Source organism: Eumetopias jubatus, unplaced genomic scaffold (assembly GCF_037043125.1).
Source record: "Eumetopias jubatus isolate StellerSeaLion01/CBP00866 unplaced genomic scaffold, mEumJub1_p1.0 scaffold_6, whole genome shotgun sequence".
In the NCBI taxonomy this organism is placed as follows: domain Eukaryota; kingdom Metazoa; phylum Chordata; class Mammalia; order Carnivora; family Otariidae; genus Eumetopias; species Eumetopias jubatus.
The window spans coordinates 132658358-132672072 of record NW_028274812.1 but is presented as its reverse complement, the minus strand read 5'-3'; the positions used below and the strand labels follow the sequence as shown (position 1 = coordinate 132672072).

At 45.3% G+C, this 13715-nt stretch overlaps 1 protein-coding gene across 3 annotated transcripts in view; it reads left to right on the top strand.

The window, feature by feature from the left end:
* NEDD9 (neural precursor cell expressed, developmentally down-regulated 9) overlaps positions 1-13271 on the top strand; it is a 177699-nt gene extending 164428 nt beyond the window's left edge. For all 3 annotated transcript variants that reach the window (XM_028107393.2, XM_028107392.2, XM_028107394.2), the window contains 5 exons: positions 3460-3561; positions 4258-4359; positions 5329-6570; positions 7912-8001; positions 10881-13271. In XM_028107393.2, coding sequence (XP_027963194.1) covers positions 3460-3561; positions 4258-4359; positions 5329-6570; positions 7912-8001; positions 10881-11390 — 2046 coding nt within the window. In that variant the 3' untranslated portion in view covers positions 11391-13271. The remainder of the gene's footprint in view (positions 1-3459; positions 3562-4257; positions 4360-5328; positions 6571-7911; positions 8002-10880) is intronic.
* The last annotated feature ends 444 nt before the right edge of the window (positions 13272-13715 follow it).

Genomic DNA, 13715 nt, shown 5'->3' with positions numbered 1-13715 from the left:
AAAATACAGATCTCTGGCTTGTCCTGAAAATTTGAGAGACTTAGCCACACGGGGCGTATTTTCTCAGGATGACAGCTGACTGGAGCTGAGGAATGGCTGCTCTCCTTCGGGAGGTTGTGAGCTCTGTCTCCCCAGCGCAAGATCCCAGCTCGCTTCTCCCTCCCCCTCATCTGCTGGGCCCCACAGGCATCTAAGCATCAGGCCCTTGCTGGGCTACAGGTGCAAGCCCAGGCTAAGGACTGGGGAGGTGCAAGTGGCCCGGCCCAAGGGCCTCTCTTCCAGCTCACTGACTCACACATCGCTGCCAGCCTTTTTAAAATTTCAGCATGCACGGCTCTCAAAATTATGAGACATTGGAGGGATTTAAATCATCTCTAAAAGCAGCTCTTGGTGCCCAGGCTCTGATGCTGAAAATGGTGAGAATCAAACACATCAGAGTGTAGGGTGGGGGGCGCCGTGTATGTGTTTGCTTGTTTTTAGGCAAGCACATAATTAGAGCACTAACCTAACCCCACTTTCTGCACTTTGGGAGATTTATTAAATGGACTGTTCCTTTCCGAAATGTCTACATCTGCCCTTCCTCTCTTCTCAAAGTGTCCACCTTCAGACTCTTCAGTTAGTTGACAAAAATAGTAGACTAATATCTGAGGACCGATCAGGTTCCTCACGGCGCAGAAAATCCGTATTTGGAAAATGCAAATCCTCTGCCAGGGTCATCAGGAAGGGGGTTGCCTGCCCTAGCCCTTGGTCTGAGAGCCCCAGGAATCCCCCCTTTCTAGCCCCGTTTGCACCAACTCTAATGAACTAAGAGGTTCCTAAGGCTAAGCCCTTGTAACTATAAATAAATACACAGAATAAAAGGAAAGCACAAAAGAAAAACCAACGGAGTGAGAAAGGAAATGAAAAACCTGACTTTGTTTCATTGAGAAAATTAGGTTTGAAATGCCCTTTGTGTAGCAATGCCATCAAGGTCTTGCCCTTGCAAACACGCAGGAGAATGCTTCCAAAATTTACATCCCCTTAGCTAGACCCTGGTGTTCCTCAGAGGCTAACGTTCAGTGATTCTGGGACAGTAGAGAGGTTTTTGTGTACTGTGTCAAGCAGGAAGAAAAGGTCTTATGACCGCAGAACTGGATACTCTGTAAGGTACAGAACAGTCAGCACTTTCCTCTGAGGAGAGAACACGCAATTGGCATGAAAGCCACCCAAGCAATGGGTTGAGGAGGAGAATGTCCAAAAGGAGAAGACGTCCAGCTCCTTGTTCCTTCAGACGTCACAGAGTGGATCGCTGTGTGCCCCGGCTGTGTCTGACCAGAGGCAAAACACTGGTCCCTTTTAAATGCTATTTGTGGACCAGCGCGAATTAGATGGTACCATCGGGAATGCTGGCCTCGGGGGAGACTTCATTTTGTTGGCTTCCCCCCCCCAACTGTGGTTTTCACCATCTGTTTCTTTTAATGCATAAACAAGGAAAATGACTGGCTTGGAATGCAAAGTTTTTAAAAACCAGATGACCACAGGCATCCTCCAAATGAGAAAGAGAGAGAGCAAGTTGAGGTTTTGTGACATTTGTCAGGAAGTGAGAAGTTAAATACCGGGAAGCACTAATGCTCCCTGCCAGGGAAGATCCACAAAGGCAAGGAAAAGCTTTGTCTAGGGCCCCGCCTTTCTGAGGTCTTGCCATATGTTTACATCTCACCAAGGACTATTTTCAGATACCGGCAGCACCCCCCCTATCTCCCAGCCCCCGCTTCCCATCTTTAAACTAAAGATGGAACCACTCAGCTGGCCTTCAGCATAGCCAGCCTTGGTTTTCCATTAGCATTATTACTAACTTGGCAACCTCGGACAGAATCCACTCTTAGAAACTTTCAGACTGAACAAAAGCTGTGTTGTGTACAGGTTCTATTATAAAGCCAAAACAGAGAGCTATAAATAGAGGGGCTGATGCGATACACTCAGAGAAGATACTTCACTTCTCTCCTGGACAATAGTGAGCGAAAAAAATAAAAAATCATATAAGGGCCCTAGGAACACAGTGCGTTTTTCTGCCACTGGCATGGCAAAGGGCATACCACTTTTAAAAGGAAGATTTGCTAGGCACAATACGGTGGCCACTCTATAAATGGTTCTGTATGCTCCATGCCAACAAAGTTTAAAGCCATAGATTCCTTTTCTTAAACCCAAGGCAGTGAAGAGATTTGATGGGATGGTGACTGTAATACTAATCTCCTTTACCTTCATTGCAAGAAGTAATGAGCTGCAAGCACCAGGGATTTCAGCGTTTTAGAGCTTCCCTGGGGAGAAGGGCATTGGTGCTTTTGGCTGAGTTCCACCCACTTCAGCATAAGATGAACACGAGCATTTTTCACATAGTTTCGTAGGCAGCCTGATGCCAGAATTTTCACATTAGGGGGAGGATAAAAGATGATGGTTTCTTAAGGAAGAACCAACTCTGCCTAATTTACAATGCCCGTTCTCCAAAAAAAAAAAAAAAAAAAGACAATACTAAGGGGGGGGCACTATTAGTCATTCGGGGGGCAGGGGTTAGGCAAACACAAGACTCTGGTTATTTAGAAGACCTTGGAGGATTAAATACATTTCCAAATGAGTTTCAGTTCGAGTAAGTTCTCTGCCGATGCTTAGGACACAAGGAAGGATGGTAGATGGGAAACTACTAGCCTGCCGGGTGAGGTTCCTTTTATTGGCATTGGTTCCAGATGCCAGAGTTGTGATGAGTGTGTTTGACTTCCCACATCCCTTGGACGTAGGTACTGTCTGGGATGTCTGCTTCCCTGGTGGAAATGAGAAAATGATTAGAGACCTGAACTCTGTTCCTGGTGGCTCCTGATAGGTCTGTCATTGGTTTCAAAGGTTGGATTGAAATCTCCTGGAGGCTTCTTGAGCTGTTGGCTTCATAAAAGTACTCTAGTGATCTATGGAATTTGTTATAATAATAATAATGTCACATGTAGAGGCGTCCTGGGGAAGGCATGAGAGGAATTTTAAGTAGCTCAACACTCTATTTGCATTATTCGCTTTACAAATAGTTTCAGAGCCTTTTAAAAAAATGTTTTCTTTTTCATTATGCTGTGGTTTTGGTGCTTCAAAGGGATGATCTAGGATCATAATTTAAAATTTCATAATTTAACAATGATTCTCCCTTAAGGTACATCCTGGGAATTGAGCTTGGACCAACTTTGAGATGGTTTTATCATCAAGAGGAAGAGGGATGGAGCTATTTCAGGGATTTGTTCTTTATTGGGATTCGAGAGGGGATTTAAAAGTGTTCTGACCTGATGTCGCTTTGTCTCCTTCCTTTTTTCTCTTCCCTTCCGGGTTTTCCTTTCTTTCTTCTTATGGGGGAGAGGTGACGGAGGGGTGCCTGGTTAGGAAGCTAAGAGAGTCACTCAGGACTGGGGCTTGGAATTTTACACCTCTCTGTCTTCCTGCCCACAGGTGGTAACCCCTGTGAGGACAGGCCAGGGCTACGTCTACGAGTACCCGTCCAGACACCAAAAGGACATCTACGACATCCCTCCTTCCCACGCCACGCAAGGGGTATGTATCAGAACGCCGGGAGAGCTTCAGGGTGGCATTGCTTCAGGGCTACAGAACAAAGGGAAGTTCACCAAGTATGCATGTTTCACTTGAAGCTAACTATCCAGAAGCCATTTCCAACAATGCTATTTAAATTATGTTTTCTGGATCTGCTTAATCAGGAAATCCTAGGCCTGTATCTGACAAAGCGTTTATCGCTTATCATTTTCGTTCAGGAAATGTAAAATTTAAACTACAGTTTAGAGCACAGACAGCAGGGCGCCTGGGTGGCTCAGTCAGTGAAGTGGCTGACTTCGGCTCAGGTCATGATCTCAGGGTCCTGGGATGGAGCCCTGTATTGTAGGGCTCCCTGCTGAGCAGGGAGCCTGCTTGTCCCTCTCCCTCTGCCCCTCCCCCTGCTCATGCTCTCTCTCTCTCTCTCTCACTCTCTCACTCACTCTCTCTGCCTCAAATAAATAAACAAAATCTTTAAAAATAAAGTCCAGACAGTGTAGATACTTCATGTAAGGTCATTTTTATACTCAGTCTAAGTCAAAGAACATGAAATCTAAAAAGAAAAATTCTACCAACCCCTTATGACATACAGCAAAGGTATACATAACCTGGCAAATAAATCCATAGTGAAAGGCTTGGTAGTGTAAGAAATGACACGTATACGACATTTCTGTTCTGGGTAACGCAAGTGTTTCTCTTCAGGTGTACGATATCCCTCCATCATCAGTGAAAGGCCCTGTGTTTTCAGTCCCAGTGGGAGAGATAAAACCTCAAGGCGTCTATGACATCCCTCCTACTAAAGGGGTAAGTGAGCTACCACAGAGCAGCAAAACAATGGGTACATGTGCGCGCGTGTGCGCGCGCGCGCGTGTGTGTGTGTGTGTGTGTTTATTAGAGTAAAACGAGAAGGGCAAACCAAAGGGGAAAAACTAGCCTTTATGAGAGAATGAACAGGGGGAAGAAAAGGCAATAGGGGCACCTGGCTGGCTCAGTCAGGGTGTATTCAACTCTTGATCTCGAGGTCATGAGTTCGAGCCCCCCATGGGGCACAGAGATTACTTTAAAAAAAAGGGAAAGGAAAAAAATCTCAAAGGTAAGTCTAAGCATTCCATAGTTAGGGCATTCCATTAAAAATGAGGTAGTCAACAAGGAGAGCCAGTAAGAAGCTAAAATAATTCAGTTTTGCAAGCAGCCAACATATCTCATATTTAAGGGAAGTGTTACAGCGTCCTCAGTCCATGGATAGGGGTTGCTGCATTTGATACCCTCTCTTGTCCGTTGGGGTACGCCTGCACAGGAAGTATAGTTATCCCCATTGTGCAGAGAAGGGAACTGTGCATCGGAATGTTTAAGCAACTTATTCAGCATCTCACAGCCGACAGATCCAGGGAGAGACCTCAGGTCTTCCGATGCCTCGTCCTGTGTGTGAATGCACAGTCTGCCTCCCTGCCTGGATCAGCCGAGGAAGGAGACCCAGGAGGTGGTCAGAAACACGGGACTGGGACCCAGGGAGGGCAACTCAGCCAGGAGGGGTCCACACACAAGCAGCAATGAAGCCATGGGAAGGATGCTCCTGTCCAAGGATGAGGGAAGTGAGAACAGAGCAGAGCAGAGCCTTGGGAAACACGGGTCAGAAGTGGGTGGAAGGTGAAAAGCCAGGAGCCAGTGATGAAGACTGAGAATTCTAAACTCATTTTAAGGTCCTTTTCAGTTTCTGCACGTTCGCATGAGCCAGCTGAACAAATAACAGCTCCTTTTCTACTTGCTTTTCAGGTATATGCCATCCCACCCTCTGCTTGCCGAGATGAGGCAGGGCTTAGGGAAAAAGAGTATGATTTCCCCCCTCCAGTGAGACAAGCTGTAAGGCTGGACGGCAGACCCGAGGGCATCTATGACATCCCCCCAACCAGCTCCAAGCCGATGGGGAAGGACCTTCACATAAAATATAACTGTGATGCTCCGGGAGCCGCTGACCTGGCGACACGAAGACACCAAAGCGTCTCGCTGAACCACCCGCCCTCACAGCTGGGACAGTCCCTGGGTCCCCAGAACGATGCCTACGACATCCCGCGTGGGGTTCAGTTTCTGGAGCCGCCAACAGAAACCAGTGAGAAAGCAAACCCCGAAGAAAGAGACGGTGTGTACGACATCCCTCTGCACAACCCCCCAGATGCCAAAGGCTCTCAGGACATGGTCGATGGTATCAACCGGTTATCTTTCTCCAGCACGGGCAGCACCAGGAGCAACATGTCCACATCTTCCACCACCTCCAAGGAATCTTCCTTGTCGGCCTCCCCATCTCAGGACAAAAGACTCTTGATGGATCCAGACACAGCCATCGAGAGGCTTCAGCGGCTCCAGCAGACCCTGGAGATGGGCGTCTCCAGCCTCATGGCACTGGTGACCACAGACTGGCGGTGTTACGGATACATGGAACGACACATCAACGAGATCCGCACGTCCGTGGACAAGGTGGAGCTGTTCGTGAGGGACTACCTCCATTTTGCCAAGGGAGCTGTAGCAAATGCTTCCTTCCTCCCCGAACTCATCCTCCACAATAAAATGAAGCGGGAGCTCCAAAGAGTGGAAGACTCCCACCAGATCCTGAGCCAGACCAGCCACGACTTAAATGAGTGCAGCTGGTCCCTGAATATTCTGGCCGTCAACAAGCCCCAGAACAAGTGTGATGACCTGGACCGGTTTGTGATGGTGGCAAAGACAGTGCCTGATGATGCCAAGCAGCTCACCACTACCATCAACACCAATGCAGAGGCCCTCTTTAGACCGGGCCCTGGCAGCTCGCCTGTGAAGAGTGGGTCCGAGAACATCATGAACTCTACGGAGTACCCACACCCTGCATCGCAGATGCAGCTGCTACATCCTGGGGACCACAAGGCCCAGGTCCTCCACAAGCCACTGCTCCCAAGCCTGGGCAAGGACCAGCCTCCTGACTGTAGCAGCAGTGATGGCTCTGAAAGGAGCTGGATGGATGATTATGACTACGTCCACCTACAGGTAAGGAAACCAGGCTCATAAAGCGCCTATGTTTGCATTCAGGGAGCCTGGGACTGACACGCATACGGCTGGTAGGCTGGACTGCCAGAGGCGACATTGTTAACGGTTCAAGAGCAGAATCCATAGCAACATTGTACAGTAGGAAGAACGCTGGCCTGAGAGTGCTGAGTAATCAGTTCTAGACCTTTTCCTGACACTGTGTGATCAACTTAGGAACCTCCTGGGGCCGTCACTTCTTCATCTGCGAAGTGAATGGAGCACGGGGTTGGAGCGATCCATTGATATGCCAAGCAGGAAGGGACTCCCCAAGTAGGAATGTGGGTCTTCAGATAATCACACCAGCTCCACCTCTATTTGCATTTTATGATAGAGTTCTGCATGGTATTTTATTTGAAGAAGGAGAGAGGCACTGTTAAAAAAAAAAATGAAAACTCTAGACTAGAGAAATTCTCAGGTCCCTTCAGTCCTACAGTGTGTGTGTTTGTGTGTTTAATTACTTACAGAAAAACTTCACCCCACCTCAGGCTTACCTTGAGGAACACTGGGCGTTTGCCAGTTGACCTAGAACGTCACCAGCACATGGGGAATTGGGCAGGCACAGTCTGCCTTCTACATGTGGAAATTCCACCACGTTGACCTGGGATCCCTTTCACTTTGGGGAATTCAAACATTTGACCAAGATCCATTATTCAGAATTTGTCGTGCTATCTTCCTCGGCCATTCCTTTCATTTGACTGAGAGGGATGGATCACCCTAAGAACTGTTTAACTAACTACAGTTCCCGTGCATACAGGAGACCAGGCAAGGGAGAGAGCTGAGCCCCGCCTCCCACCCCCCACTGCTAAGGAAAGGTGTGGGAGAGAGTTGATAGGGGCATTCACCATTCCCCTGGAGGGTGGTTCAGCTCTGCATATTGGGAAATACTAATTTGGTCTAGAGTTGTAGATGATTCGAAGAAACCAGGAGTGCAGCACGGTCCCCATTTAGACCTGCGTTAGGAGGTTTATGGGTTTGCATATAATCTGAGAAGAACCCTGAGAAATAGTACTGTGTAAGGCGGTTTGAAGGGGAGCGTGGATCTCCCAAAATGGTAAAGTGGAGCGGAGATGGTGGCACCCCATGTGGAAACGGATTTTAGTTTCCAGCCCTGCCCTATGTGGGGACTCTGGAAGTCTGGCAGGGGAGTGCACCATCCCTGACTGGCGTTCGTAGGGCCTAACAGGGCCTAAAACGGCCAAGGCAATGGAAAACTAAAGGGTATTTGCACATTTGTCAATGAAAGTGTAGCACAAGTGAATCACAGGGGTGATGTAATGTTTTCTTTATGTTGAAAAATAACAGGGGAAGGAGGAGTTTGAGAGGCAACAGAAAGAGCTGCTGGAAAAAGAAAATATCATCAAACAGAACAAGATGCAGCTGGAGCATCATCAAGTAAGTTCAACCAGGACAAAACCTACCTAGTATTGCAGGTTTCCTGCTTCATAAGGAAGGTAGCCTTTCAGAAGATCATGATTTTGGTCCTTCCAGCATTCTTGGGCATAAATAAGCTCCAAGGTTCAGGGTGCCTGAGTGGCTCAATGATCAAGTGTCCCAACTCTTAGTTTTGGCTCAGGTCATGATCTCAGGGTCCTGAGATCCAGCCCCATGTTGGCTCCGCGGCTCCGTGCTCAGTGTGGAATCTGCTTGGGATTCTCGCTCCCTCTCCCTCTGCTCCTCCCCGAATGCTCTCTCTCTCTCTCTCTCTCTCAAATAAATAAATCTTTTAAAAAAATAATAAGCTCTGGGCTGCCTGGGTGGCTCAGTTGGTTGAGTGTTCGACTCTTGATTTCAGCTCAGGTCATGATCTCAGGGTCATGGGATCGAGCCCCGAGTCCATCTGGCTTCACGCTCAGTGGGGAGTCTGCTTTTCTTTCTCTCTCTTGCTCTCTCTCTCCTCTCCTCTCTCCCACTGCCCCTCCCCCCCACTCTCTCTCTCAAATAAATAAATAAATCTTTAAAAATAATAATAAGCTCCAAGTCTTATAATAGGGGATAAGAACAAAGAGAAAGTTTATAGCTTTAGCAATCCAGCTGGTGTACCTGGATTATGTCTAAACAGCCATTTTTCCAGCTACTTCTGTACATCTAACATGTTAGGACTCTTTGGCTTAAGACTGTTGGTCTCAAGAAGCAAGACCCAGTCAAGCTAGCCCAAGCAAACAGGTTTTATAGTAAGGCCATAGTAGGGGAATGCAGGAAAAGAAAATGCAGATACGGTCAAGTCCAATGAGAGCTAGGATTGTAAATTCTCTCTCCTTCTTGTACTTCCTTTTCTCTAAATCTGCTTTCTTCTCCTCTATTGTCTGACAGTTTCCTCTGTTTATCTACTCATTTGGCTCCCATTGAACTTTACGGAACCCATAAATGGCCACTCAAAGCCCTTTCCACAGATGGCTTTTCATCTCAGCATCCTCGGCTGATAGCTCCTTACTGTGGTTCATCAAATTCCTAAAAAAAGAGAGAGAGAGAGAGAGAGAGAGAGAGTCTGATTGGGCCATCTCTATCTATCTGTCTATCATCTATCTATCTATCTCCTACAACACAAGCATATGGCTTGGCTGTTCTTGGTCCAATCTAAGAGAATGAGGGCAAGATCAAATGTGTTCAAAATATATCCAAGCCCTCAAACAAGGGATCTGGGCAAGGCAGGTTCACTCAAGAGTTGGGCATGAGTGGGGCTGATAATGATGAGTATTGCTGGTACAGGGCATAAAAATAAAGAGTAATGGATTGAGGACTTACATGCCTCAATGAAATGGCATGTAGAGACACAAACTGTCACACTGCACTCAGGAAACCAGAGTTCCTTTTTTTAAGATATTTTATTTTATTTATATTTATATTTTATTTATTTATTTTTTTAAGAGAGATAGTGAAAGAGTGTGAGTGGGGTGGAGGGAGGGGCAGACAGAGAAGGAGAGAGAGAATCTCAAGCAGACTCCACACTGAGTGCGGAGCCCAATGAGGGGCTCCATCTTACAACCCTGAGATCATGACCTGAGCTGAATCAAGAGTCTGTTGCTTAACTGACTGAGTCACCCTGGCGCCCCAGGAAACCAGAGTTCTAATCCTTGCTTTCTCACCAGCCAACTCTGTGACCTTAGGCAAGTCATTTAACCTCCCTGAACTTCAGTTACTTCTATATAAAATGAGAAAATTCCCCCACCTCTCCATCTAATAAGATGATATATTTATGAACATATTTGCAAAAGCATAAGCAAAATGTCTTCAAACATCACCCTGTATCTGTTTATGTCCGCTTTGGCATTTGGCCAAGTAGGACTGCAGGGCTTTAGGGAACTTGTTGAAACTGTAGTAATTTCTAAGAAGAAAGCAGATTCTGTTGAAAAGGAAAGCTCACTGTGCATTTCTTGGCGGAGAAGCTGGATGAGATTATCCCTATTCTGACTGAGCTCTACCTTGGAGCAGAAGATCGTGGAGTCCTAAGCTCAGGTCATTACCTGCAAAAGAAGGGTCTCCCCTGAGATTTGGTGGAATAGCATGAGACTATTATAACTGCAGTTTAAATAATACACCAGCCGGGAGCAGTAAGGAAAGAAGAAAGCTAACACTCATTGAGTCTAACTCTGTGAGAGGTTTTTTTCTTTCAACAGCTCTGGGTGGCTAAGTGCTCTGATGAACAATTAGCATTCAGATTCCCTTAGAGATGCTCTTTTCCACACTGCACATGTATTTATAGGCGCTAGTCTCTCCCGTAGTGCTGCATAATAACATTTACAAATCTTGACTGAAAGAGTAGGAGAAACAGAAAGGGGTCATGGATGGTCATTTATCTAAGAGTCTGGAAGGGACAGAGTCAAGTCTTTCCCAGAGAAGGAGCCAACTGTCATTGATTTACTTGATAAAGAGATCCCTCCATTTGATTTTCCTTTGCCTCCACTCAACATTCAATAAACATTTACATAGAGATGAGGATAGACCAAACACCACTCTAAGCACTTTGTAAATGTTAACTCATGGAACTTTCATAAACGTGCAGGTAACAGAGCTGAGTATAAAAGTAGCTGACTTCCAGCCTTAGGGCAGAAGAGACCAGTACCCAACCACAGGGGCCTGAGCTGAAGGATTCCTTAGCCATCCTCTTTCTCAACCTCTACATTTTACAGTTTAGGAAAGCAAAGCCTCCCATCTAATAGGCACTTGCCACTTATTAGGGATTGAAATCCCTGTCCCTGAACTCCAAGCCCTGGTTAATTTCCAGGACAGCACACTGCCTTCCCCTTCACGAAATCTGCTTGTCTCCCTTGCAGCTGAGTCAGTTCCAGTTGTTGGAACAAGAAATCACCAAGCCCGTGGAGAATGACATCTCCAAGTGGAAGCCTTCTCAGAGCCTCCCGACCACAAACAGCAGCGTGGGCGCTCAGGATCGTCAGCTGCTCTGCTTCTACTACGACCAGTGCGAGACCCATTACATCTCCCTCCTCAACGCCATCGACGCCCTCTTCAGCTGCGTCAGCTCGGCCCAGCCGCCACGCATCTTCGTGGCCCACAGCAAGTTTGTCATCCTGAGCGCACACAAACTGGTGTTCATTGGGGACACGCTGACAAGGCAGGTTGCCGCCCAGGACATTCGCAACAAAGTGATGAACTCCAGCAACCAGCTCTGCGAGCAGCTCAAGACGATCGTGATGGCGACCAAGATGGCGGCCCTCCATTACCCCAGCACCACGGCCCTGCAGGAGATGGTGCACCAAGTGACAGACCTGTCCAGGAATGCCCAGCTCTTCAAGCGTTCTTTGCTGGAGATGGCCACCTTCTGAGAGGAGAAGGAGGGAAAGCGGGGACTGAGTGCGCTACTAAGGAAAACTGGAAATGCTATCTGGTTTTTGTAAATGTTATCTATTTTTGTAGATAATTTTATATGAAAATGAACTATTTTAACATTTTATGGGTTAGACAACATTCAGAAATTCAGGGAGCTAGAGGGGGAATTTTTTTTTTTCTGTGTGATTCTTATGTAAACACAGAAGCATCTAAGGCATAAACTGTACAGAAACTGGTCCACGTGTGTGTGTATGCCTGTGTATTGGTGTTCGTTTGTAGATGTTTGTCCGATACATTCCATTAGAAAACATGAATGAAGAAGCACCTTAGTAAGCACGTCCTAATGCTGCATTTTTTTTTTTTTTAGAAAACATACCAGTTAGTTGTAATATTGCTCTACATATATTAGCGATTATTCTGAGCCTGTCACTTCCAAGTCTGGGAAGCACAGTATACGTATAAGTGTTCACCTTCCAATAACAAGGCATGGCATGACTTGTTCTTGTTTGGAAACCCCTTTCAAAATTGACCGTCTTGGGCCCATTGTAGCAAAATGCCTCACCTGTGATTGAAAAAGCCCTTTTATAAAAGAGAGAATATATATATATATATATATATATATATATATATATATATATATATATATATATATAAAAGAGAGAATTTCAGGAAGTATATGTTAACCCAAGCACCGATATTTTAGAAGTATGTAGAGGCCATATCCTCAGTTTGGGCTAGGTTGTTTCAACACAGAGAGGACATCGCAATAAAAGGAAAGCAAATGTTTTCCCCAGGGCCTTTTGATCATCTGCATTTATGAGTGACTTGGCCATGAGGTTTTCCAAGGGGTGTTTTTAGATTTCCAAAAATCATATTATTTGCAGCAGTAATTCATAAAGACACATCAGACTACCATTGTCCACAAAAAGAAGGGAAGGTTCCACCTGCCAGTTGTTAAGTAGAGGGCCTTCTGACTCTCAACGTTCACTTAGGTGCTACTACCTCCATTACCTGAGGAAAACCACCCAGTTCTTTGGTCACTTAAAGGTTAGAGCCACCAGGCCACATCCTATTCTAAGGGAATTCATTGCTCAATCTAGCACCTTCCTTAAAACATGCAGCTGCTGACCTGACACTCAGTCCATCCAATCTTTACAATTCTGTCTGGCCCATGAGCCTGTGTATACAGCCCACCACCATCTTACAGCTCATCACAGCACCCATGCCATAGTCTGTCCTATTATACCTGCTGGTGTTGGCACAGCACAGACATACGCACGAGCTATCAGACTGGTCTTGGGGCAAATGAAATACTTCCTACCTAGTGGGTAAATGTATTCACATATTAACAAGTCAGGAAGCACGTTATCTATAGGATTTCAGTCCAGTTCTTATCGAATGGTTCTCATCTAGCCTATTTGAAAACGTTTTTATTTGCAATATATGCCTTGACTTAATGAAGCTTGCTTGTTTTAAACAACCAAATCACTGGAACAGGAAAAGATTTAAGAGAAAAGAATGTGTGATCTAAGTGTGAGAAAAAAATCAGCAAAACATCATAGAAGGTGCTTCTCGAAACAACCATTATTGTAGTTCTCCGAGTTCCCATTCTGTCAAGAGATGATTAAAATGTATCATTATATGACAAGCAAGCATGTGGGGAAAAAGGAGATTTCTGAAAACAAACTCCGCAGGAGTTGAAAGGTGTCCCTATAGAGTTCATTGTTATAATGTGTGTTTCTTAAGAGATGACAGACTTGTTCTAAGCTAAGTGGTGACATTTCACGTTTTTAAAACCAAAATTTCGATCTGTATTACTCTCTTCCCCATCTTGTATATAAAGGCTATTTTTAAATCATTAAATTTTTCGATCTTGATTTCCATAGGCACTGGGTTTTCTTTTCCCTATTCTTGTCTTTGTCACAGAATTTCATTTTGGCATATTTGGGCACTCCTAATAGAGTAAGTTAAATTATGGTTATTGTATTGATAGTATAGATCTGGATTTTTTAGGAAAATTGAGAGTTGTTTATTTTTTCATTTTTTATCACTTCAGAGTGTATTTACATTTGAAGAACATTCTGGGATCTGTGAACGTTGCCAAACCCAAATATCTGGAACAAGGCTTAGCTTCACCAAAAAGCCTGTACATTTAAGTGATGGATAGAATGACTTCTGCTATCATAATATGGAGGTTGCCATTCATGAGGTTTTAGAGTCAAAGAGAATGACTTAATTCATTTTGGAAGAGACATAAAAAAGAAAGAGTTAAAAGAAATTTTTTTTAATTTTTTTATTGTTATGTTAATCACCATACATTA